This window comes from Stegodyphus dumicola, chromosome X2 (assembly GCF_044657685.1).
Source record: "Stegodyphus dumicola isolate Sdum_Otavi_A_Nest chromosome X2, ASM4465768v1".
NCBI classification, from domain to species: Eukaryota; Metazoa; Arthropoda; class Arachnida; order Araneae; family Eresidae; genus Stegodyphus; species Stegodyphus dumicola.
In genome coordinates, this window is record NC_140781.1 from 189,272,141 (window position 1) to 189,299,942 (window position 27,802).

At 32.7% G+C, this 27,802-nt stretch overlaps 1 protein-coding gene across 3 annotated transcripts in view; it reads left to right on the forward strand.

The window, feature by feature from the left end:
- The window catches only part of Utx (Utx histone demethylase), a 356,173-nt gene that overhangs the window by 55,965 nt on the left and 272,406 nt on the right, over positions 1-27,802 (forward strand). For all 3 annotated transcript variants that reach the window (XM_035356392.2, XM_085809088.1, XM_085809087.1), the window contains exons 4-5: positions 12,707-12,756; positions 15,348-15,406. In XM_035356392.2, coding sequence (XP_035212283.1) covers positions 12,707-12,756; positions 15,348-15,406 — 109 coding nt within the window. The remainder of the gene's footprint in view (positions 1-12,706; positions 12,757-15,347; positions 15,407-27,802) is intronic.

Below are 27,802 nucleotides of genomic sequence, written 5' to 3' on the forward strand. Positions count from 1 at the left end.
AGTATCTCATCTGAAAATTAACAAAAGTGACCCCCTGAAGGAAAGGTTTCAAAAGTCTTTGCACTTTCAGCTCAAAGGGGAGTGGAAGTGTATTCTTTTCCCCATCTTTTTAAATGAAAACAACTACAAGCATTACAATCTTTTAAAGGTTAAAGAAGCTGAGACATTTATAATCAAGAGAATTCTAAAACGTATTCATTAGCTACTAAATTTTTGCTGAGTTTGCTCATAAAGGTATAAAAATTTTTATTTAATTATTTGAAATATAATGAATGATTTATTAATTAGAAATTTGCCTCGATGAGATCTGAATTGGGGAGGGTTGTGTTAGTGATTCACCCAACCCATGAAGGTAGGAAGTAAGAGGAGAGGCCCTAATTGGTTTTCCGCATACACTGCTTTGAAGCAGTGGAGATCAAAACATTCAGTGACTTACCATTAAGATCAGTGGCTTTTGACATGATTGGATGTAAACATTTTGTAATTACATCGTAAATGTATGTATAAATATATGTATTTTCTTTTTCTACAATATTTCAGAGTCCTGAGTATGTGAAAAGAATACATTTTTAATTAACATTTCATTCGGAACAGAATTAAATGCTAAACCTTTCCCATAACAGTTTAATTTGAATGAATATTTTCATAAGTTTTTAGTTACGTTAGAAAAAAAATTAAGGTACTTCAATTTTATTTGGGGAAGGATTACAAAATTTAAATCAAAGTTTACTGTATTATTAATATTAAAACTACACATTATTTCTTTTCTATTTACAGAACTTCATCCTCAAATATTTTCTCAAATATGAGATGATTGTTTAGCTGAGGCATCTTTTAAATCAAAAATCCGAGTCAATTTATAATTAATGCTCGATTCAGTTTATTTCAAATTAGAGAACCTTTTATTTTCGTAGTGAATTATGTTGAATATTGGTGCTGATTTCTATGTACTTAATTTTCTATGACTATTTCTGAAAGGGAATTAAAAAAAAAAGTACTATTATTTAAAACTTGTAACTGAGTTATTACAAAATGTAAGGAAATAATTCTTATAATACTTAACATTTTTTTTAAACCCTTAATTTCAATAAATACATATTCTAAAAACTCTTTACTTCTTCTTTAAGTACGCATCTCATAGAATTTGCTTTACAACTGCTTTTAAAAGATTGCTTTCCAGTACAAACATTTCTTGCTTAAATAGTTTTGTAAACATATTTGTCAATGGAATTTCAATTTATGTTTACCATTAAATATTACAATTATTATATAATGTAGATTATATTTATATTCATTATAAATTTAGATATATTTAATAATTACATTTCTTCACAGTAACTTTCATAGGAGTATGTAATTTTGTATATTATATACATATTATTATATATAATTTTACATAAATGTGTGGTTACAAGGTCAAGGAAAAGGTAACTTATTGGATAGCTGTCTGTATAAATTTATTGATTTTGATGAGGATTGCAGCATATGGTGGCAATTTCATTTTTTAGTTAACCCAAAGTGATTATTTTTCATTTAAATAAAAATAAAATGATAAGTTTAAAATAAGCAACTGTTTAGCCTCTCCTCTAAAAAATTTAAAAAAATATGTTACAATAATATGTGGATGACAAAAAAAATGTATTTTATTTAAAACATTTTGTTGTTTGAAACATAAAATAAAAGTAGCGAATACTCTATCAAGGGTATCGAAAGAAATATACGATTTTAAAGGGATCGTAAGGTATTTTTTATTCTTTATGCATAACACTTTTTGCTGAATCTATATTTTTGTAGTCCAACAGCTTAGAATTTTATAAAACAAGTTCATAATCAAAATCGCTATTGTAAGTTATTAAAAAATAACCAAGATGGGACTTTTGTGTAAATGTCACTAAACTATACAAATTGGTATTATATATCACACAATGAATGTTTCTTTTATCTGGAAGTGTCCGGCTTTTTGATTTATGGCTTTCTGGAACTATTGTGTGTAGAAATACTATCAAAGCCCTGTCAAGGAAGCTTCTGGATGTAAACAAAAAAACACTCCACTTGGAGACCAAAGCCTGGGAGTACTGCTTCACTCATAGTTCGGGAATGGCTCCTCCTTTCATTCTTACATCCATGACACAACCCTCCTCACTCTGCAGAAGTTATTTTCATAACATTATGTTGCTTATTTTATGGAATTCCGTGTATCTATATACATACACAGACTCAATTGTTTCTCATTTACACTAAACTAATTAAAACTTTCATTCTTTCCAAATTTTCTGAGGAGATTCTTCAGTGAATTCGAAATAGATATTTAATCTGCTTTCAGTCTGGTAGTTTAGTTTTTACATGAGTAATTTGGGAAAAAAATTTTAACGCATTGACTGCCACTGCACTTTTCGGATTCTGGTCCGAGAAACCAAATCAATTTAATCATATTATATTATTAAAAATACTAATCATAATTTCTAACAATCAGTAAAATGTTTACAGGATTTTTTTTTTGTTGTTGTTGTTGAAGAAAAGGTCCTACAAATTATCTCGTAGTTGGCTTTTGTTAGACAAAGCTCTTCAATGAAGCCCACTACGAGTTGATTCGTACAGACGTGCTTCATCTTGCCGCCTCGGTACAGCTGAAATAAGGACTAAGCGAGTAAGTAACTCGTAGCGGCGCAAAAGTGGCAAGTCAAGAACTACAAGATGCCTCATATTGGGCGTCCTGAAGAAGAGCATTAATATGAGTTATCTCGTGTTAGGCAGTCAACGTGTTAAACATTTTTATTTATGTTGCATACGATGAAAGTAAATATTCACTCCAGAATCCAACTGAAGATGTAACTAGGAATTTTTAGCAACCTTGCTTTCTCAGCAATTAGAAAGTAAAATGATTGAGCAAGTGATTCACAAAATATTTAATTTGCAATAAGTGTTCACACAAAATGATTTGTAAAGCTATATGACTTTTCGTAAAATAAAAATACAACTACAAGAAACTGACATAGTTAACAGTAGATTTTATAAAAAATGTAATGATTTTGCTTCGCTAAAAGAAAACTAATAAAATTATAAGATGCCTGAAACAGGTATAATAATTTTTATTACACTGTTATTTTATTTTGGGGGAATTATTTTGTATATTAATTTATTTCTGTATAATTCATTATTATGATCGAATACTCAGTGTATATTTTAATCAAGTTAATATAAATCAAAGAAGTAACTAGGCATGATTCAGATATTTAATTAAGAATAAACTTTGCAAATTTAAAGAGAAATCCTGGTATGTTATTTGCAGTTCTCAATTTTTGGAACATGTCATTTGCAGCATTTAATTTTGTTCATATATTTAATCTCTTACTAGCATTGCTATTGAATAAAAGTTAAAAAATCAGTCTTAATATTTAAATTAAATTTGTTAATATGAATGATTGGTACAGGTTAATGTAAATTATCATCCTGCATTATTTTAAAAGAAATTACATGATGGAGAATCTGCATGTATATCATCAAATTTAAATAACGTAGTCTGCTGCCTTAACATGTGAATCTGGAAGTGCGAATTTTGAATCTATAATAGCAAATCCAGTTTACATTGATTCAACTGTAATAGTTAAAGATTTGCTGATTTGAATGGATTAATACCTGATACCAAGTCAGTATTAGAATTACTGGAATAGTTGCACCTCATTAATAATAACTAGTATGTTGGTGGTGTGAATAGCATTAGCATATTAGGCAGATTATGCCTCAAGTCTTCTTTGTATGTTTAAGAAAATGTTTAAGTCTTAGAGATGGGGAGGGGGAAAAAAAAAAGAAGAAGAAGAAGACTGTTTCTGAAGCAGTTAGTTAATCAATAAGGTAACAAAAACTTTTAATGTGCTCATATTTTTACTATCTACAAACAGTTTTCAGTATTTTTTCCATAAAATAAAAATTGCAGAGACAAAGAAATAATTTTTATTAGTAATGTATTGGCATTTTGCTTGATTAATCACTTGCCATCTTACAAGGAGTTTCATGAGTATTCTTTAAAAAAAAAAAAAAAAAAAATTCAAATAGAATTTGAAGCTTTTATTTGAAATCAAGGTTTTTAACTGAAGATTTCTACAAAACAAATGATTGCATGGTCCTTAAAAGTACTTAAAAGTCCTATGGTATTTTTAAAATGATTTTTGGTCCTTCTTTAAAAGTCCTTAATTTTACTCAAATGAGATCTCCGTCTATTTTTTCCATAGCTGCCATTTTGGAAGAGTAATTTTTGGCGATGCATTGAAAAATATGTATTTGATGGGATAAGGTTTAAATTCCTCCCGGCTTCTTAATGTAAATGGTGGATACTCAACTTTTAGTCATGATGTCCTGCCTCTACTGTAACAAACATTTGAAACTAATTTCGTTTTGGGGAATGAAGAATTCATAAAATATTACATCAGAAACAGTTTTCCCTTTTTTGGATACGAGTTCTTTTTTTATGCAGCGGTAAATTTAATCATTTGCCATCTTATAAGGAAGTCTCATAAGTTGTTGACTTGTCAACCTTTTGATGATTTCAAGATCAGTTTGTATAAAAAATTTTATATTCAGGGATTTGAAAATTTTTCGGCGATTTTTTTAAAAAAATGTAGTAATGTTGAAATATATCATAAAAATAATGATAATATATTAAAATTATATTTAAGAAATAACATTAAAACATTTTTATTTTCTTCTGCCATATATTAAAGTGACATTATTTTCCATAAGATTTTTTTTCGTATGTTTCAAAATACATTCAAAAGTCTTTAATCTGGACTCGTCGGGACTTCGGTGATTCCAGATTATCGGTTTTTCCAGATTATAGATCATCAATTTAAATCTGGTAAGACGGCATGCAGAAATTATAAAATTAAAAATATGAAACCGTAATTTATGAAATAAAGAGCAATTATGATCTAAAGGGTATCAAAATTTACAAAAAAAAAGCTTAATATTTGCTTACTTTATTAAACATTTCTTTCAACGCGCGCATGCGTAAAGCATACATTACGCATAGTCAAAATTAGAAAATTGCAACCAGAAAACTATTTGATGTGTATTCGTGATATTTATATACTGACAAGGAATTTGATTTAAATCGTATCAAAGACGGAGTACATTGAGATGAAATACTACATTTAGTAATGAATTATAAGCCGAATAAAATAAAAACATCTGCCCTGAAGATAAGGATAGTGCTGACAGATCAACTTCCAATTCATTGCGTGCTGCAGCGTTTCCTCCTCCCCCCGCCACAGAGCAGTGTGAAATTGATAAACAGATTTTGGAATGGTTAGATAAACAAAGGATATGCCTTTATCCATTTTTTGCAGCAATTGCACTTTTTGTTTGATGGACTTCGAAACATGCTTTCGTTTTGTAGATCCTTTGGCAGCTCCAAAACCGGAAATTCTTTTTGACATAATTGAAAGTTCAAGCTTACTTTTATAAAATTGCTCTAACACTCTGCAAAAAATAATAAGCCGGATCCAATTAGAAGATTAAATAACAACAAAATCTGCAACATTAACTGAAATAGATAAATAGATAATTTTAGCTTAGCTTATACCATCCGTTATACATTAAACGCACATGCGTAAACGTATTATGCGCATGTGCAGAAAGTCTGTAGCTTTGAGGTCTGGATTATAGATCATTCCGGATTATGGACGTCCGGATTAAAGACTTTTGACTGTTTGAATGTGTATAAGTTTCCTCTTATAATATCAATTCACAATTTTCTTTTCTGATTTGTTTTTAAAAGTAATCTGCTGGGTTTTTGCTCATACTGAGTTGACAGGGATAAGTTTTCTTTCAGATTTAAGATTTTGCACCTCTGAAAGTTTAGAAGGATTTGAAGGCAAGATTGGATACCTGCAATTTCCGGGAAAATATGACATAATCAAAAGTGTCTTTATGGCATTAGCACATAATAGACATGCTTTATAGGAAATTCATGACAAGTTTCTTATCTTTTAGATAATTTTCTGAAGAACAGTGGAAACAAAATTATTTAAATTTTCTCCTTTTGATCCCAGAAGTCTTCTTATGGCATTATCGTCCAATTATTTTCTGATTTTTCTAACAGACACAAGCACTGAAGCAACCAAAGAAAGCTACGGAATCGAAAACCAACAATTATTAGATTCATCATATATGTCGCAGGTTACCATACTTACCTCAGTGCCCTAAGTTCTAAAAAATTTTAAATTCCCAAATTTTCTTGCTCGGTGCCTCATGAAATTCTAAAAGTGCTGCCACTCTGGTGCTGGCCTTGACTGTGTATCATTTCATATTTATTCTCAGTACTCATACTATTAAAGAAGTGAAATTAGCAGTTTCTTCCATATAAATGAAGTATAAGCGGTTCTTTAGAATAACAAAAATCTTTAATTAAATCTTAAAATTCTAAAATGAAGACAAAGAAGCAAAAAATTGATTTTAAGATCAGAGAGAATATTCTTCAAAGGTACATTTTTGAAACATTAACAAATTAGTGGATAAAGCAGAGACTAGTGGGAACATTGATTTAATAATTGAAACAAACTTAGAAAATATGTCAAAGAGAAGGAAATTGATGTAAATTAGCTAAAACATCTGGAAACTTTTTCATAATTGTATCATAAATTAATTGTTCTTAATTGCAAATTGTTCTTAGTGCCTTTTTAATGGATACCAGTTTAGAAATAAAAACAACTGCAATTGTAACCATGTAAAATCTATTATGACTAAGGGTATCTAACTATATAATTTAATTATTTGTGTCTAACTGCTTACCCTTAGATTATCTCTACATTTTAATTAAGCTGAGTTATCGCTTTTCCTTAATCCTTATTGCGGATGCAAGATGTAACACAAAAATATGAAAATGAACATAAAACTTTACTCCTTACATCTAATGAGACTTAAAATAATACAAAAACAACCTATCGTCTTTGGTGCTTCAGCGACTTATTGGAATTTTATATTAAATACTGTATATTAACTGTGTTACTACTTCAGAAACTATATATGAAGTTGTGACACTGATCAGGCTAGATAAAGTATAACTAGCTAACTTTCAACCATACCAACGTCAGGCATTTACATCTGTTTTGATCGGTATCTCTCCGTCTCTAAAGAAATGGCTGCAGTGACAGCAGCCAAGCTTCTGTTATTCGTCATGCTGATTAACGTTGTAGTTCACAGCCACTTGACGTAAAATTTGCATAAACCTCTGGACTGAGCAAGAATGTGACAAAATGAGTCATAAAAGAAAGATCATTATAAAGCTAAACTATTGGTAAAATTTAACGAAAAAGTTGCTAATCTTCTTTAAAGTATGTGGGACTGTTATAAGTGTTTCAAGAAATTTCATAATTTAATGCTAATTGCTTGAAAAGGTTTATGAATTTTATTCTTGAATTTCTTTTATAATTAAATATTAGATTATGTTTAATAATAATGCATCCTACTTATAGATTCATTTTATTCTTATAAATAGCAAATGTGAATTTCAAGTGTAGAAAATTGCTTTAATTTATTCAATTTCTATTTGCTTGGTAGGTTCTTAATATTTTTCATAGATGGTCCTTAAAAGTATATATTTTCCATGGACAGAGATGTGTATGAACCCTGTTGTCAGATAATGCATGTGAAGGCCATGTGGTTATACATTTCCAACTAAGCTGTTATATTTTCTGATGCGTGTCTGGTTTCTTTTGTGATTCACCAGTTTTAAACACTTTTGTTATAAAACATCTTTTAACTTAGTTAGTGACAGGATTCTGTGAAATTTGTTTATTTGTATCTTGTTAAAACCTAAGAATTAAAAATGTCCTTATAAGCTGAACAAACTGATGATATGGCTGTCTTTTAGTGAAGATCTGCTTTTGATACACAGTCCAGTCACATTAATGTGACCACCACGTACTTTCCATGTCAGAGTTAAATAACCAATCACAGAAGGCAGGTGGCAGCACAGTGCAGTTGAGCGTATATAAAGGGTGTGTGAGGGCTTCGGAAAAAATTTCAGTCGTTGGCGTAATGCAGAAACGAAGCGATTTATCCAACTTCCAAAAGGGCATGATCATTGGCTTTCGGGCCAAGGGTGGAAGCATTTCCGAAACGGCTGAGTTTGTGAACTGTTTGCGTGCCGCCGTGGTAAAAGTGTACCGTGCATGGCAAAATGGGACTGTCCAAAATCAGCGACGTGGCAAATGTGGTGCACCACGGGCCATAGATGACAGAGGCGAACGACGGTTGCGGAGATGCGTTCGGGCAGATAGACGGGCTACCATTGAGCAACTGACCACCAAAATGAACCAAGGGGCTACCAAAAGTGTCTCCCAAAGTACTATTCAGCGAACATTGCTGCGTCTGGGCCTCCGAAGCAGACGCCTGGTTCGTGCACCTATGCTGAGTGCTGTTCATCGACGGCGAAGGCTAGAATTTGCACGCCAGTACAGCAGCTGGACGTCCACTGAGTGGCGACAGGTTGCGTTTTCGGATGAATCGCGTTTTATGCTCCATCGGACAGATGGACGTTGGCGTATAAGGCGTGAAACCTCTGAAAGGAACCACCCTGCAACCATTGCCGGAACGGTCCAAGCTGGAGGCGGGAGCATTATGGTCTGGGGAATGTTTTCCTGGCATTCTCTAGGTTCACTGATCATTGTGGAAGGCACAATGGATCAATACAAGTACGCATCTGTCCTTGCGGACCATGTTCACCCCTATATGCGCATTGTTTTTCCTCAGGATGATGGCATCTTCCAGCAGGACAATGCGAGGTGCCATACAGCTGCCAGTGTACATGCGTGGTTTGAAGAGCACCAGGATGAGTTTACCGTCCTTCCCTGGCCAGCAAACTCACCTGACTTAAACCCAATCGAGCATCTGTGGGACCACCTCGATCGAGTTGTTCGCGCCATGGATCCTCAACTGCGTAATCTAGCGCAGCTGGCCACAGCATTAGAGTCGGCATGGCTCAACATCCCAGAGAACACCTTCAGGGACCTATGTGACTCTCTTCCTGCACGTCTCGCAGCAGTCCGCTCTGCGAAAGGTGGTTATTCTGGCTTTTGACAGATGGTCACATTAATGTGACTGGACTGTGTATTATTTGAACAGTGTCATCAAGCTTTGACAATGATCTTTTACTTTCAGTCTTTGTGTGAACAATCCATTTTTCATCAACAGTTTTTAGTTGTTTCAAGAATAAATCATTTTGGTAGCATTTCAAAAGCAAGTCAGATATATTAACATGTTTGAATTTAAAGTAAAATAATGCACTGAACAGATATTAATTTAGAAGTCAAATAACAAAAATCAGTATTTTATTTTCAAATTTTTTCAGGCCTAGTTTTGATGGTTTTACCGAACCATCATGCTCAAACTTTGGCAGCTGAGCTTTATTAACTTTAAAGTTAACTTTGGCATGTTAATATGGTATTAACTTGCCATTGTAATAATGTTTTAGTACTAAATTTTCAGAATGTAACAAGACATGTTTATTGATTAATTTACAAATCAATAAGACATATAATATTATAATAATAAAAAAATTAATGAATATTTGTACACTGAAGAGCCAAATATTTTGACCACTTTCTCAGTAATGCATTGCACGACCTTTGCCTGCAGTGGTCTTGGCAGAAGACTGGAGATAGGGTGTACCAAATGTCTAAGCCAGTGATTGCCAAACCGTCGATCACAAGCTACTAGTAGCCTGCGGGGACATTTTCGGTGGATTGCGTTAATGCTTCATTTGGCTAACCTTGATTCCTCCACTGAGCTGATGCTGAAAACAGAATGAGCTGGACAGCAACTGCATGTTTTTCCTGCACAACTGCCATTGTCAGTCTCGTAGTTATTTGTATATGCGTGAGGTTGTGCATGTTATGTTTTTCGTGTGTATATTAGACATTTGCTAATTTGAATAGTTTGATTTACGTACTGGTGATAAGCTAGGTCTGTTCTAATAATAGCATGTTAAAGCAAATAGCAAAGAACTAATCAGTTTCATTAAGAACGGGAAACCGATTACTTTATCCAAATAAAGGACAAATGTGTGTGTTTACTGTGCTATGCAAGTGTATCAGTTGGAAAGAAAGGGTCAATATGTTGCCTCATTCTCATAAAAGCTAGAACTGTGGGGGAAAAATATCATCCAGGGTGAATACGAACACTAAGCCTCTTTGAAACAAACCCTTGACAAGCAAGGGTCTTCCTTGCCTCCTCACAACAGCAAATAATACACTGAAATTATTTCAGATTTGAGAAGTGAATGCAATAAATGCTTTCAAGATTTTAAAAGGATTTCAACCATTGCACAGTTTCTCAAATCCCCTTTCGTAGAAATTGATACTGAAAAGTTTTCTACTTGTGTCATGGAGCATTTTGATTTTCAAAAAGACAATGCTGCAAAAGAGTTGGAACTGATTGATTTTCAAAATGATTTATCTATAAAATCACTTTCCTCAAGCCCTGAAAATAATTGGTCTCTTATTCCTAAAGGAAAATGCTAAATTTTTGTCCAGGTTTGTCTCAAAATTGAAGTCAATGTTCAGATCTATTTATATGTGTGAGATTTTTATTTCCAGCAAGAAATTTATTAAAAATAAGTACATAAACAGACTCACTGATGAACACTTTTTTTTGACAGCTGTATTCGAATAGGAATTTCTACCCACTCTCCTCCCAACATTAAAAATCTTATTGATGACTAGGGGGAAAAAAAAAAAACGAGTTCCATCCTTCTCTTTAAAGTTAATAAGTCTTAAAAAAATCTGTTATTACATTTGGTATTTATTACTAATTACACAGGTTTATATATATTTACTAGAAATGTAAGTTTATAGGCAATAAACAAATGTAAGATTTTTTAAAAAAATTGTTACTTCTTTTGGTTGGTAGCAATTTTTTTAAAAAAAATTGGTACTTCTTTTGGTTGGTAGCATTTGAAGACGGTACAGTAGTTCAGAAGCTTCAACACGTTTGGTGGCCAATGGTCTAAGCAGTGGTCGTGCAAAGTTGAGATATTCCGACAGGGTGGTGTTTGAGCTCTGAGCAACTACACCATAACATCCCAAATGTGTTCAACCTGTCAAATGTTGTGTCGTCCATCCAACCATTTTTCTGGACACAAACAAGAACACCTGACGTATATGCTGCCTTTTTTATGACATTTTTCGCATAATCATGGGAGGTAACTTATTGCCATTTGCTAACAGGTAAAAACTACTGTGAAACGAGTTATCTCATGACCAGTTGTTTTTACAGGAATAGTTTTTTCACCCTTTCTTATCAACAATGAAATTTTCAGGGAGATCAGAAGTCATGGGGGTTTCATCCCTGTTTGCTGTTTGGGATATTTAAAAATTAGTTATTTTTCTTTTTTCAATCACATACTTTTGGAAGTTGATTGATTTCTCTTTAAGGTTGCAATTCCTGTGAAATTTTGGTACAATGGTGTAAACATCATCCATAATGATTTGTAAATCTCATGCACCAGTGTTGTGATGCACGAAGAGAGTTATTTACAGGAGCAAATTTTTCACCTTTTGTGATTTTCATGTTTGCAAACGTATTACAGTTTGGGTTACTGTGGTTTCTTGTGGTCTGTTGTTTAGAATCCAGTCACTTAATACTTTTTCCAGTTCTGGGAAAGATGCCGATCCATAACGCAGGCCTTTTTAGATGTATGTTCTTTAAAATAGACAAGTTTTTTCTCCAGTCACCCATTATCCTCCCATTCATGCCGAACTTGTGTGATGCAACACAGTTATTCATACTTTCCACAAATGAAGCTACTTTCAGCTTGAATTTCACTGTGTAAGACATTCTCTTTTATTTTACACAACTCATTGCAGGGAGTGTGTGGCTCTGTAAAGGGCCATTTTTTTTTTTGGTAGATTCCACTGAATCAGACGTTACAAAAAACAGAAAAGGTAAAAAAAAAGCATGTGTATGATCAAGATAAATAAGATGTAATCAGGGACTTATTTGGTATGGTTACAGTTACTGATTGAATATGGTGATGTTAACTAAAGAGCGGCAGACAGATATTGTATGGATTGAATTGCGTTGTGACTTTAGATGATGAAATGAAATGGGGGAAAAACTAATAAAAATATGAGTAAACTAAACAAATTTTTTTCTGTATTAACAATATATTTAATAATCAAGTTCAATGGCGGTTGTACTGCCACGAATCCTCTTTTTTTTTTTTTTTTTTTTTTTTTTTTTAGGTTCTGCATATATGTTGACCCTCTATTTAAGTTTCATTTTTTCCCCTTAAATTTTTTACTTATACATGGGGATATGTAGTAAGTATACTAGAAGTCACTACTGTGCATATAAATGCATGGCTGTGAACTGATAGATTTATAAAAAAGAATTATTTTTTAGTATTTTAGAAAGTTAACTGAATGCAAAACGTTTTGTGATATTTTTTAATTAATCAATCCTTTTTTTACCCAGTAGCAGCTGTGTTGTAAACTTGTGCTCTATGAAAATAAATAAAAATTTTCTGGATCTCAGAGATTTGAAATGCACTTTATTTCGAAGTTCGTGAATAATTGATATGCTTTTAACTATTTAATTACAATATTTTATAGAAAGTCTGTTTTATTATTGTTATAAGTGAATGGATACGACCAGTTAATAGAGTGTACATAGATTTATTTGGCTTGACTGAAGTTTTTCTTTCTTTCAGCTCTTTCTGCATATCAAAAGTTTTATTGTTTGAACGATGATCATTGGAAGGTAAATATTTTTATTACAAGCAATATAATATCTGTTTTTAACTTAAATTATTTCAAAGTATAATATATGATATTGATATATGATTGATTTATTGCATGTGTGTTTTATGCATTGTGTATACATTTTATGCTTATTGCTCTATATATATTTATATAGTACATTATAGTTAATGAAACTGGCATTGCACCTGTTTCTTTTGGCAGTTAACATGAAACATCAAGCCAGGACAATAGTCCTTCCTGATATATAAAAAATGTAATAGATAAAGGAGCTTTAAATGTCATTCAAAACTATAAAGGCCATAAAAGTAATTACTTTAAGTAAGATTAATAATTTTTAGTTGAGCTGACTGAAGTCTGATCTGAATTGAAGTAACTAACAATTATGTAATGTTACAGGTTATACATGAAAGAAATATTATTTGCAAAACAGAGTATACAATTTTATGTTGTTCTGAACATTTCAAGATAAAAGCAGAAAACTGAAATTTAGGATGTGTCATTGTCTATATTAACATTGCAAAATGTAAGCAGTGAAATATAAAGCAAATATTTTTTAATAAAAGAATATGAGATGCCATCCTTCAAGTATACACACTGTATGGTATTTAAGTCATTCTCTTCACATTTAGTAATTAATTGCCTGATGTCATTTTATGTTTGTGCATATATTTCTCATTTCAGAAAGTTTATAGAGATATTATTATAAACTTGCAATATTTGAATTTGGCTCTAAGAGAATGATAACCATAGGCTCCCAGTGGTCCCCAAAACTGTGGTGAAACTGTGAATGCCAAGATACCCTCAGATAACAGAGAAAAGCTTGGAGAATTATTCAAAGCTACTCCACGTTGTTAAACCTTATAGCCTCCAGAAAAGCAAAAGAAAATTCAAGAACAGTAAAATGAAAGAGCCAGAGGGATTCGTGTATATATCAAGTGTCATCAATAACATCCTCCACACAAAGTAGACGAGTGTGGGCGAGAGTTAGGAAAAGATGCGAAATGTATAATGATCATACACTTTCTGTTTTGGAAAAAGATGGGTTAGTAATTAGCACCACAGAAGAAAGTGCAAACATTAGTGAAGACATCTTTGCTGCATTTTCAGGTGGCAGCAACTCTCTCAGGTTATGCTTCGAGAAATGTTCCAGTGCTTTCAATTTGTCTAATTGGGAGCCACATAATGGTGGTTTTACAATGTATGAACTAAAGAGAGCTTTGTTAGAGACAACTAGGCCCAGGTGATATTACTTATGAAATGCAGAAGCATATCTCTTGTAAGTTGTTAGCTGCCCTTCGTGCTCTTTAAAATCGAATGTGGAAGCACATTTTCCGTACTGCTTGATAGACAGCTGTTGTTATTCCCATAGCTAAGCCAAGAAACGATAGCGTAATCTCACCATATCAGAATGGTTTCTGTTAAGGTAGATCAACTATCAATAATTTTTTCCTGTTCAAAACTTGAATCTGTAAAGCTCTCTCAAAAGAAACCAGCTTGTTTCTGTTTTCTTTGACATGGCGAAAGCTTATGTTAAGGCATAGAGATGTGACATTTTTCATGGTTTTTACACATATACGAGAAATATACGGAAATATGTAGCTTGCATAGCTACCTACCTGTTTTCAATCAGAATTTTTTGAGGGCTAGAACTTTTCATGTGAGGACTGGCTCTGTTTTCTCAGATGTGTTCATACACGAAGAAAGTATTTTAAATGTTACATTGTGTAGTTTAAAAATTAATACCATTTTAAAGGAACTTCCTCCTACTGTCTCCAGATCATTAAATGTTGATGACCTCCAAAGAAGTTGTCTTGATGGACACAGACGCATATCAGACATGTGGACCTGTGCTTCAACTTCAAGGGTCATTGATTCCTGTTGTACCCAAAGCCAAGATTTTAGGAGTGATGCTTGATCGAAAGCTGACATTCATTCTGCCTTATTCTTAGTTGAAGAAGTGTGTCGGAATACTAAATATTTTAAAAGTTTAGGCAAATACCTCCTAAAGTGCTGATCGGGACTCAATGTTTTGCATTTACAGAGCGCTTATGCACTCTAATCTAGAATATAGTTCAGCTGTCTGTGGATTGGTATGGTCTCCAGTTTTATTAAAATTAGATTTATGAATAAACCTAATGATGTTTTGTGAAAAAAGGAGTTTTCTGCTGCTGGAGGGATGGCAAAACGTCTTAGAACAAAATAGTGCTTAAGTGATTCAATGACATTTTGAATGAGTGATTCAGTGAAATATCAGTTGACTTCTTTATTTGTATTTATCATAAAAAAATTGCAGAATTTTTCAGATGACCTGATACTTTTGGCACAAGTTGATGGTAACCTGAAAATTGTATGTCACAGACAGCAGATTTCATGACATAAAATCGATGTATATGCTCATTGTCTAAGCATCTGCTTTTTGGACTTTTTTTAATTGAAGGAGCTAATTTGAAACATTAATTTGTAAATTAAGTATCACTAGTTTTAAAGCTGCTGTGAACAATTTCTATATAATTTGAAATATTTCTATATAATATGGTTTTAAATTCTTATTTGTATGTCTAATGATTTTATATCTTTTGTATATTTTAGAATTCTGCATTCATGTATGGCTTAGGATTGGTGTACTTTCATTACAATGCTTATCACTGGTAAGTGTTATTTTCACCATTTAATTGACAGCCAAGTAAGATCTATTTTCTCTCTCTGTCTCTCCTCCCCCTTTTTCCAAAATGCGTGTATTTATCCATTTCCTTTCTTAAAAAAAAAAAAAAAAAGTAGTATAACTCTGTGGTATGAAATTAATGTTAAGCAAGCTTTCAACCTGACAGCTAGTATACAGAGTTAACCTAGTGACAAGTTATCATCCTTAACCAGTATTTAATTGTCAACACAAAACCCAAGTCAAGTTAAATCCATGTAAAATTTATTAAAGCACTACTGAAGATTTGTAACTGATCTTATGATGCATACTGAAAACAATCATTAGTTTTATAAAAGTGTTGCGAAGTTGAGGCAGTTTACCCTGTACCTGGCAAGTTCAGAGATATTTTTTTTCGGGGAAGGGATTTCAAATTCTAAGCAAAACACATGGTCAGTGTATATTTCAGCTAGACCTTTAAATTACTTACCAGCTGTTCAACTACTTATCTCTGTTGGGCATTCAACTGATGCAGCAGGAACTAGTGCTCAGCAACACACTAATAAATGCTTTAATAATTAAAATACCCATTGCATGTGTTCAACAGTTAATTGTTGAACACATGCAATGGGTATTTTTGACCTGATGTTTTCTATTGTTAGCAGAAATTTTAGGAATTTTTCAAAACTTGCATGTGTCACTTCTGATACGTGATTGGGTAGTCTAGTAAGAGGCATTCCTAGGAACAGAAACTTTAAAAACAAGTTTTTCTGTATAGTGTAGTGGACCTGGTTCAAGTACTTGGTCAGTATGTATGCTAATGCTCCACAGTCATTTTATATTATGAATCTGACTTTGTATGAACAGAAGCAGCAAAGGCTGTAAGATCTCACAAATATTTCCACAAACATGGAAATTGATGCCATACACAGTCATCAAATGAGAAAAGAATTTGATAGATTAGCCCCAATAAGAAACATTTTTCAAAAAATAGTTTATAATTTTCAAAAGTTGTATTTCTGAGTATTGTATTATTGATGAAACTAGAACTATTTTTGGAAGAGGCCAGTTTTGCCAATGCATCAAGAGCAAACCAGCAAAATACAGTGTAGAAATTTTGCACTGTGTAATTTTTATATTACCTAAAAAGTCAACAATGAATCCAACCACTTGTCACAATGAAATTATTTGAAGGAACTTGCTGTTGACTTAGTAAAGGAACACCTTGATAGATCAGAGAACACGAATGTACCACAGAGTATTAGAACTAACTCGAAAAGGATTTAAATGTGCTAGATGACTGATTGCGAAATTTTCAAAGAAATCTAATCAAAAAGTTTTTCTATTTGTGAAAAATGGGGGGGGGGACATCATTGAGCATAACCTGTTTATTCATTATAAGCTGGAATTTTTTAATGAAAGAAAAAGTGATTAAAAATTATTTCAGTGATTAACCAAGAAAATTAATTAAATGTTTCGATTGAATATGAATGCTTAGTAGTAAAAGTTTAAGCCTTTTTCACTCAAAATTTTCCCATGCAAACATGATTCAAAATATTAATTTTATTGTTATTTAAGCACTTCCCTGCAAGAAAAGTATCATTAATCGTATGTACTAAATGTTAAAAATCAAAGATAAATTAAAATGGGTACAAAATCAAAGATAAATTAAAATCAAAATTTTTTTCTTAGAAAATTGACTTTTATAATCAATAATACATACTGATGCTTAAAAAGTTGTTTAAATAATATGTTGAAATAGAATTTTTTTTAAATGCCTATATCTTAATGAGAAGCTAGCGTTAAAATTAGGGTCAGTATGTTTTTCAAAGCTCACCATTACAAAAATGTCAGTAACATTTAAATTCACATTTTATATGCATGGCAGTAACAAAGTTTAAGAAAATATATGCAAAAACAATAGCTACAGCCTTTATTTTCTAGAAATGAATACTGGAGAAAAAATGCAAAAATTGTAAGTTTTGTTCAGAAGCGTTGATCTTTAATTGTTATTAGCAATTTCGTTGTAGAGTCTATCAATGTCCACAGGAAGTTGTTTGCCCAGTTCGTTCAGGTGGCGGGCGATTGGATGGATGGAAATGGGAATGCCATAAGCTGATGTTGCTAGATGTCTCAATGTCTCTTGTAGTGTGGTACACCGACTAGAGAATCAGTTTGAAACCAAGGATTCTGTGTCTAGAAGACATGTTCCAGGCAGACCTAGAGTTACAGCACCAGTGGGAAACTGTTATTTAACTCTTTTCAGCTCAAAGGAGGAGTAACAATACTGTGCCTCATCTCATGGCAGCTCATTTAGTGGCAACAACAACAACATGAATCTCAGCTACTACAGTGTGCAGACGCCTGCACGATATAGGTTTGTTTGAAAGACAACCAGTTGTTTGTGTCCCCTTGACGCGAGGACCCAGAGGTGCTCGTGTATGTTGGGCAAGAGAACAAACATGTCTGGACCAGTCAACAATGGGCATCTGTTCTCATCACAAGACGAGTCCAGGTTCATGTTGGAGAGTGATTCAGGTCATCAGCTGATCTGGAGAAAACAACGCACCAGATACAACTAATCCCACATTGTGCAAAGACACACTTACAGAGGCAGTAGAATAATGGTTTGGGCTGGGATCTCTCACACTTCCAGAGGCAAATAATGGTTTGGGCTGGGATCTCCCTTGGTTGTCACACTGACCTGCATCTGTTTCATGGAGGAACTTTGACCAGTGTGAGATACTGAGACAAGATCCTTGATCAATATTGTCCGCCCGTATGCTGCTGCTATTGATCCTGGATTTCTTCTGATGGACGACAATGTGCGACCTCACTGAACTCGGGTTGCTGAAAGAATATCTTGAGGGTCATGGTATGGAGTAGATGGAATGGCCAGCTCATTCTCCAGACCTGAATCCAATAGAGCATCTTTGGGACTGCCTTGGGAGACAGTTTGCTGTTTTAAGCCCTCCTCTAAGGTTGTTAGATGAGATTGAAAAAGGATGACTCTGTGTCTGGTCGTTGCTTTCCATTTCACTGGCCAACAACTTAATTGACAGCATGTAATGTCGCTGCTGCAATGTATTGCAGCTAGGGGTGGACATGTTCCTTATTAGAACCCATTTTTGTAATGTTACCACCCCATTTTTCCTCAACAAACTGTTATATATTGTTTCTGCAAGACCAGATTTCTCTGCCAAGAGTTCTGTTTTTTGTTGTAATTCATGTTTGTGTTGAACTTTCTATGTCTCGTTCATTAAAGAACTGTTTAGTGGATATGTCCTCTAAATTTCTGGTTTCTGTGTTGTTTCATTCTCAAATTAGACACAAAAAGCAAGTTGTTTATAACTTTCGGAGGGCAGTGTGTAATGTAGCATGAAATCAAAGAATATGAAGGGGAGAAGAAGGCAAGCTCTCATAGACATAAAGTAAACCAGCCTGACTAGCCTCAGGCGACTTTCAAATCGAAGCCAGCCATGTGGTGAAGCAAATGTGCGGGGTTCTGGCGAAATTCCCTCTGCTTGAAATTTTAGTGAAGTACAAAGCATAAATCTGTTATTTGAGAATTAGGTTTTTCTGTTATTTATACTTAAAATCTTTATTCTGGAATATATTTTTGTGTACGATTTTTTTATTTTACAAGGAAAGTGTTACAAAATTTACAATTAATCATTTTCACACTGAAATATTAAATAAATTTGTACTATTATATTAATATTTGTAATGTAAAATTATATTAAATGTCTATGGTGATATATTTCCATAAATAAACTCATAGACGTAATATTTATTATTACTAAAATAATTTTAAAAAATCACGCAACGTAGCCCTAAGTAACCCTTTGCAGTGGCCACCCTCCCAAATAGTGACCGCATATTTAACTGCTTGGTTTTAGATGAAGGGCGAAGGAACTGATTCTTACCTCTCAGTTGATGGAGGGTTAGAAATGTAAACTAAGTCATAGGTAGAATTGCAGCAAGTTGTTAATAAAAAATATTAGGATAATTTAGTGCTTCCGGAGATGTTTTTGAGCTCCTTCATTGTGCAAAAGAATACAAAAACATTTTTATTGGGATTAGTGTTTTAATTGTTTTGGAGTAAGATTTAGGTTTTGAGCTAAGTGTTAATTTGGAATTGCTTCTGTTAGATGTTATTTTGTATTTTTCAGAGGAGGTTTTTAGGCTAGTCCATTTTGTGGCTAGCATCATTATTATGTTAAAATTTGAGAGATTTGATGAAGTTTGTTTTTCAGAAATTTTGGGCAGCCATTGGTTTTTAAAAGTAAGGCAGATAATCTGCATTCCATAGGAAAACTTCATATTAAGATATTTTTAAATGTTCCTGATTTCTTTAATAATCTGGGTTATAATTTTAAAATAAAATGTTTCAATGAGAGTTTTCAATTAAATTACTCATTACATACAATTTTTTTATTACCTTCGTATGTCATGAAATGAATTTTTAAAGAAATTAAAGTTGGGAACTTAAACATATTTCTAAGCTTAAAAAGAAATAAAAATTATAAGACTTAGGTAAAGAAATGGCTTTGTAAACCATTCAATATAGCGCTCTGACAGGTTCTTAGATATTGCTGGAGGTTTGGGATCACAGTCGTGGATGAATTTCAGGGTCTGTCTTTATGCCTGTAAAGTTTGTCGATGCCTTACACATTTTAGATTTAATTTTTCTCTGGCGGTGAAGCTTTAATTCTTCTCCCAATTCAAATTCTTTGCATGAAATGACTGGAGGAAGCAAAGCTATGCCGGAAAAATAAAATTACAAGGCAGGTCCATTTACCAGCTTTGCGGTGTCTCGCTAATTAATTGTGTCACTAAAAGTTGCCATACTTGGCGATCATTTGGCGACATTTTGGTTTTGGTCCCTATATATCTGTAATTGGCCCAAATTCCTATGTAACTCTGTATGCCTTGGAAACTCTGTATGCCTCTGTAGAAATGGAGGGTACCTGAAATTTCTCGGCAACTGAAGGAAAATTGTATAAGACCAGAGAGAACATCAGTTCTCAGTTTTTAGCTCAGAGTTGACTTGAGAAACCTCAGTATGATCTTGGTTCTTTAAATGTGCTTTCCATTGAGTTCTCATTAATGTTCTTAGTAGTTTGAAGTAATAACTACTGATTGTGCTCATCATACTGAGAAGACCTGCACAAGTACTTTTATGGAATGTTCCAGAACTGTAAAGTGTTTCTTTTGGAAATAGTTTTAATAAGCTATCATAGATTCTGTGTGCATTCAATCCATTATGAATCCATACTCTCACAACAATTTGGGTGTTAGAAGTAGGACTGAATGGCAGTGGCAAGAGCGATGGAGGAGCAACTAAGAATATAAAATAATAAAATTATTTTATCTTATGTCATTGATTTAAATAAACATGTATTAAAATCATGAGATGTCTAATTAGAAATATTCAATAGTTTTATGAAATGAGATGGAATCATTATATACTTTTTCTTTTCTGTGATAACTATTTTAGAACAGCTAGTTTTTAAAGAAATGCTGTAGTGAATTTAAAAAATATGTTTGGTAAACTCTAACACATTATCGAGAATTGTAAAGATATGCTGTTTTTATATAAATTGTGATTTTGCTATTGAATTGAATTTTATGTTAGGTAAATGAGATGAACTTGATATTTAATAAATAAATTGAGCACACGAAATGTTAATAACAAAAAGACTAAGAATGTTAGCCATTTTACTAAGAAAGCTGAATATTGATGTGATTAACTGAAAAAAATTGAAATAAATATAACAATGTATTTCAACACTTAACATTGCATCAGGAATTCTGAAGATATACTGCTATACAGCGTTAAAAAGTTTTGTGATTTTGATGTTGAACTGTATGTTTTGTAAGTGTGAAGAAATGTTGCTTAATGATAAAGCTAAAAAGGCCACACAGACACACACACACAAAGAAAAAAAAAAAACAGCAGGAGGGAAAGCTAAAGCAGGCTGGTCAGACTGCAAGAGAGTAAAGATGTTAATAAATCCTTTTGGACAGCTGTTAAAATTTAAAAACCTTTCAGACTTCTTTCTTTCTTTCTTCTCTCTCTCTCTTTTTTTTTTAAGTACTGTAAATTTTTGGGAGGGCCTCAAGAAATTTTATTGTATAGGAGCCGAGAGTTCTAGTTATGTCACTGACTGCAGGAATCCTCAACATTGTAGCTGGCTCCAACTTTGTAGCTTATAACATTGGAAAACATCTAGAATGTGCAAGTGTGGGCACGTAAAAATCCAAGAGCCCCCACAGCCCCATGCTGCTCAACATCACTGCAATGCCATTGACTGACCAGGTTTGCTTGCTAATAGAATGATTAGCCCCTACTCGCTTCCATTGATCCTGAATTGAGAGACTTATCACACCTTTCTGGCTCAAGTTCTGCAGAATTGGTCAGTGGCATACTGCTTCATATGCAGCAGAGGATCTGATTTTAATATGACGAAGCTCCAGCACATTTCTTCTGCATTGGCTGCTAATATCTGGATGCTGCATTACCAGGCTGATGGATTGGCCATACTGGACCTATCCCTTGGCCACCTCATTCCCCAGATCTGTTCCCTCTTAATTTTTTTCTTTTGGGTTGCATGGAAACCCTAGTGTTTGCAACTCCTGTAGAATTGCAAATGTATCTGGTACCACGTATTGTTGCTGCAAGTGCATTTACTGCCGACACACTAGGCATTCTTGTGAACATTCGTCAAATGCTGTTTCATCATTGTGAGGCATCTTATAACTGCAGGCTGAAACTTTGAACGTTCTTGTAAACTAAAGCTTTAAAACTTTCTTGTAAACTCAAATGTTATGTAAACTCGTCTTTTTGTAATAAATTATCACTACTTATGCCCTGTCTTGCATCTTTCAGTCTCACTTTGCCGGGCATGTACTGTGTCTGGATTGTGTTCGCAACCATATGTTCCTATATGAATCTTGCTTGTTATCGTGTCCCTGACTTATATGTAGATTTTTGAACAATAGTTCTGAATCACCTTGTATATATTTAATAAAACTGCTTTGTTAGATGTAATAAAACTGCATTATTATTGTGATAAGGAGGACTTGGTGAAAGTTGCAACAGTTTGGTGGCGATTCTCTGCATCATAACTTTGCTGCATAGTTAGAAAGATGGATGCATAAACCAAAAAACTTGCGGACATGGCCTAAATTCCACAAATAATTTTATTTCTTCGATAATGTACATTATCACTGTGGGTGCGCTATGCACCCCACAATTTTGTTCAGCTCGCATTTTTTAAAGAGTGGACTAAATTTAGGAAAGTAAACTTTGCGTAGCTAGTGAAACATTGGAAAGCAGCAGAAGAGACAAGCGAAGAGATGAAGAGAGAGTATGCTTTTTATACCAAATTCCATTTCAGATCACATTAAAGTTTAATGTACAGTACAAAGTCTGTAATCCGGACTCGTCGGGACTTCGGAGGTTCCGGATTTGGGGTTTTTCCGTATTATAGATCATCAATTTAAATCTGATAAGATGGCATGCAGAAATTATACAATTAAAAATATGAAATCGTAATTTATGAAATAAAGAACAATTATGATCTAAAGAGTATCAACATTTACAAAAAAAGGCTTAATATTTATTTGTTTACTTTATTAAACATTTCTTTCAATGTAAGTTGTTTAAAATGCTTCCACAAAAAAATTAAAAAGTTCCTTTTTCTTGTGTCATATATAGTGGACTTTCCAATGCCATACTCGCATAATTTTGAGGCAGATAGGCCTTTATCCATTTTTTGCAGCAATTTCATTTTTTGTTTAATGGACATTGAAACATGCTTTCGCTTTGTAGATCCTTTGGCAGCTCCAGAATTGGAAACTCTTTTTGACATAATTGAAAGTTCAAGCTTAATTTTTATAAAATTGTTCTAACAATATGCAAAAAATTAGAAGATTAAGGAATAGTGCAATCTACAACATTAACTGAAATGCCTTAGATAATTTTAGCTTAGCTTATACTGTCCGTTATACATTAAACGCGCATGTGTAAACGCATTATGCATTTACTCATGCGCATAAAGTTTGTAGCTTTGAAGTCTAGATTATAGATCATTCCGGTGTATGGACGTCCGGATTACAGACTTTGTACTGTACAGGATTTGGGGTTCAGATTTCGTAGGTAAGTATGCATCAGAACTGCAGGGAGAAAAATTTATTGCTGTTATTTTTAGAATGAAATGGAAGTTAAAGGGTTATTAATTTATTATTTGAAAGTTAGATTTTATATTTTACATATTCCCTCCCTTCAAGAAGAAAAGGGCTGGGTGAGAGAGAAAATTTTAGTATATATTTATTTACATATTCTTTATTTCACATAGTCCCTTCCCTTTGAAAAAGAAAAGCCTTAGCGATAGAGAAGCCTTTTGAAGAAAAAACATTAGTATTAGCAAAGAACGAAAATTTGTATAATATTTACAATTCCTATTGATTAAACAAATGGTTACTTCAAGATTAATTTAGAAATCTCAAGATATAAAACATGTTAAAAGCAATTTTAAAAATATAATAAAATATTACGTAATCTGTGAATTAAATTTAGAGTTCAGTTTTGAAGATAAATTTGTAAATTTATTGAGATGGCTTGAAGATGACATAAGAATTTTTAGTTTTGTGAAAGTCTTTCGTAAAAAGTATATAATCGGTATAAAACCAACATATTACTTTTAGACATCCATGAACTTCCATTAAAGTCAATATTTGTTTACTAAATATGAAACAACAGACATTCGTATTGTAGAGCAATGTAAGATTTAAGATAGAAAATGAACAAATACAATTGTTTAGAATAATAAAATTAACTTTGATTGAAATGGGCAGGTTCTCAACAAGTTAATCAGGATGAAAACTTCTTGATGGCTATGGGATGCTTAAATACAATAAGACTTCCATTCTTTATAAAAGTAACTGGCCTTTTTGTATTGTACGTACCTGCCAATTTTTACGAATTTTTCGTAATCTTTACGAAAATGCGTTTGTCTTTACGATTTTACGATCGTAATCCATTTTTTACGATTTTTTTTTCCTTTTTCATGTGTTTTTAGTGATTTTTGTCGAAATTTTAGAATTTTTCGCCAATTCAGCGATTTTTGCCAATTGCATCGTGTTTTACCGCCAACTACCGACTACTTCGAATCCAGTAACCTGTGGTTTCTCCCAACTCGCCGCTTAACCAGCCAGTCCAAAGCGCTGAACTTGTTTCTCCCACTCTTTTCTTTGTGGGCGCCAGATTATTTTTTTCGCGTTCGCTTCAGCAGCAAGGGAATTACTCAGCTCAGACTCAGCGAGCGTGGATTGTTGCATTCTGTTTGTTTTTTTTTTTTTCCCCCTCCCCACGTGCTACGAATTTTCTTAATACGTTGTTGTTACGAAATGAGTTAAAAAAAACGTATTTTGAATATTTTCGGCCTGCCTACAAAACCGAATTTCCAACAATTAAAGAATCCTTCAAAGGAAATAACTATGCATTTTGCAACGTGTGCGTGTGTGACTTCATAATAAGTCACGGTGGAAGAAGCGACATTGTGAAGCATGTTAAGTCTAAAAAGCATGAAGTTAATGCTTCGACTTCGACAACGTCAAAGAAAGTGGATGATTTTTTTTTCAAATTCGGCTACGAATTCGGATGCCGATGTCATTTTGGCAGAGTGTTTGTTTACTGCATTCCTCATCGAACACAACGTGCCGATGCTAAGAAACGTGCTAAGTTTGTAAAACTGTCCGTTGTGAAAAACAGTGTGTCTATTCGTGGGTAAAATCCTAGTGTACGGTGCAGCCTTGGCGCTATTTTCAAAATTATCACCAACACCAAAATGACCCGTTTAACTACTCATCGTATATGTCCCGTTTATTGCGTATCATAAATTCGCCAAAAGTAGCCTGTGATTACATTGTAAGGAAGTTTCCTTTGCAAAATGAAGTTCTTTTAAATGCTGAAGTGGCAAATATGAAACAAATTGAAAATTCATCTTTTGAAAAGATTCGTTTTTTTATTGATAAATTTCCATTTTTGTTAACAATTAAAGAAAATGAATGCCATAATGATGCTTTAGATGAACTACAGGACCAATTTTTTGCTGCACAGTTTGAAGACTTTGCCAGTTCTGGAGAAGATAGACTTGATGTCATCGTTGGTACCTTAAAAAGAATAAAAAGAGCTGATGGAACACCAAAATATGATAGACTAGCAAGAGTTTTATGTGCTATTCTCGTAATTCCACACAGTAATGCTGAGTGCGAGAGAGTCTTCAGTGTTCGGAAGAAAAACAAAACTATGTTTCGTTCTTCAATTTCACCAAAAACTCTAGAAAACATTTTAATTGCTTAATGTTATGAGGAAACTAATTGTTATGACAGGAAATTTTCCAAAGAATTTTTGACTAGCCAAAAATTCACTCTAAATTCATTGCAATATTTTTTTTTTTTTGTAACATTAAGTTCTTGTTTTATGTTTCCTAATAAATTTTTTAGTTACTACTTAATTGAGATTTACTAATGTAAGTACAATTTTCTATTTGTATAAATTGTTATTTTTTAATATGAAAGCATGATATTAATTCTTCGTGTTCTTCTGAATTTGGGGGAGAAATCTTTTGAATTTTATCTTTAGAGGTTGGCAGGTATGATTGTATGAAACACATTGAAGTCTTAATTTATTCTTATGGTCATACATTTCTTGCCATACAGCAATAATTTAAAGAAAAATTTTAAGACAGGTTTTAAAAATATCATATTTGGACTTAAAAGTATCATAATTTAATTTTTAGAATCTCCATAATATTTTAAGGAAAGCCTTTAAAGTATAAAAATTTTGAATACGTTATTTATGAAAGCAACAAATTTCAAAATTTTCATTCCATGTAGCATTATTTGTAATATTTTATTGAAATTACCCTTTTTATTATTATCAATTTTTTATTATTATTAGACATTTATAATTTACAAAACCTAAAAACCCCACACCTTTCTCTGATGAACATATCCATCATATTGGCATATCCAATTGAGCAAACTGGTGTGTTTATTCAGCACTAGTCACCAAACGGATGCTAAATGGGCAGTTATTGTATAAAAGGCCTCCATTCCTTGGATAGAGATAGCTTGCCTTTTTGAACTGCTCTAACATTCCATTATTTAAAAAAAAGAAAGAAAGAAATACTTCGATTAAAAAAATTTTATTTTTTCGTAAGGTTTACCAAAGTTTACCCTCAAGTCCTGCAAAGTTTGCCTTGAACATATAATCATCCATTAATTTTAAAATTATTTAACATAATTCAATACTACTTATGATAATTATCCAGTTTCTTAAATTAGTAATATTTTTATACATCATTACACTATTATCTATCAAAACATTTAATATTTTCTATACTAATACTCAAAAGCACTATTTGCTTATCATATTCTATACTAATTTTTCAATATTATTTCATTCATCTAAAAATTCTTATCAACAATTTAAAATTTTCAACATAAATTCAAAAATATAGTTATTTATCTTGATAGCCTTCTCTAAAAATAGTTTAAATATCTTAAAATTCTTTAGTTAATTTTATCAAATCCAGTATTTTGTTTAACTCAAATATATAAAACTACATTATGCATAAATCACAAAATTTTTAAGTTACTGACTTTCACCTTAAAATGATGTAAACAAAATATTGCTATCAAAAAATTATAAATCAATACAGTTACTTATAAATGCAAAGTTTTTGTAAAATGTAATTTGCTCAATGAAAAAACTTTGGCTTTGTAATTGAAACTTAATAGCACTTCAACATCAGTTTTGATAATATTCCATTCTTTGAATGAGATGAGCACTGAAAATGCAAACGAGCACAAAACACTATTTTTATTTCATATGGTGCTGATAAGGGTTGTTGACTTTCAAAGCTTTTTGGGTAAACAAGTTTGGATGTTTAATTTACTTTTATGCCATGATCAGAAATACATAAACATTGTAAAAACTTGAAGCGAGCAAGAACTATTAACCATATTTCACTATGCTGCAACACTGATCAAATGACCTTGAGTCGAAACACTTTTCTTCCCTGCATCAAGTGAACGCACCACAGAGGAAATAAACTACGTGGAATGTTGTAACACTTGGGTCCTGGGTAAAAGCCCTACCCCAAATTGAATATATTTGAAAGCTTTGAAATCAGTTCGTGAAATAACTGAACAGAGTTTCTAAGGTATGCATACAAAGCTGAAAATTGGTTTAAACATACTAAGTGTTTGAAGAGCCCTCAGAGTAACTAGACATAATAGAGTCACTGGGTGTGTAAATAAGCATAAAAAAACTGCTGAGCTGATAAAATTTTAAAAACAAGGAAGTGTAAGCCAATTGGTGCTAATAAAAGGA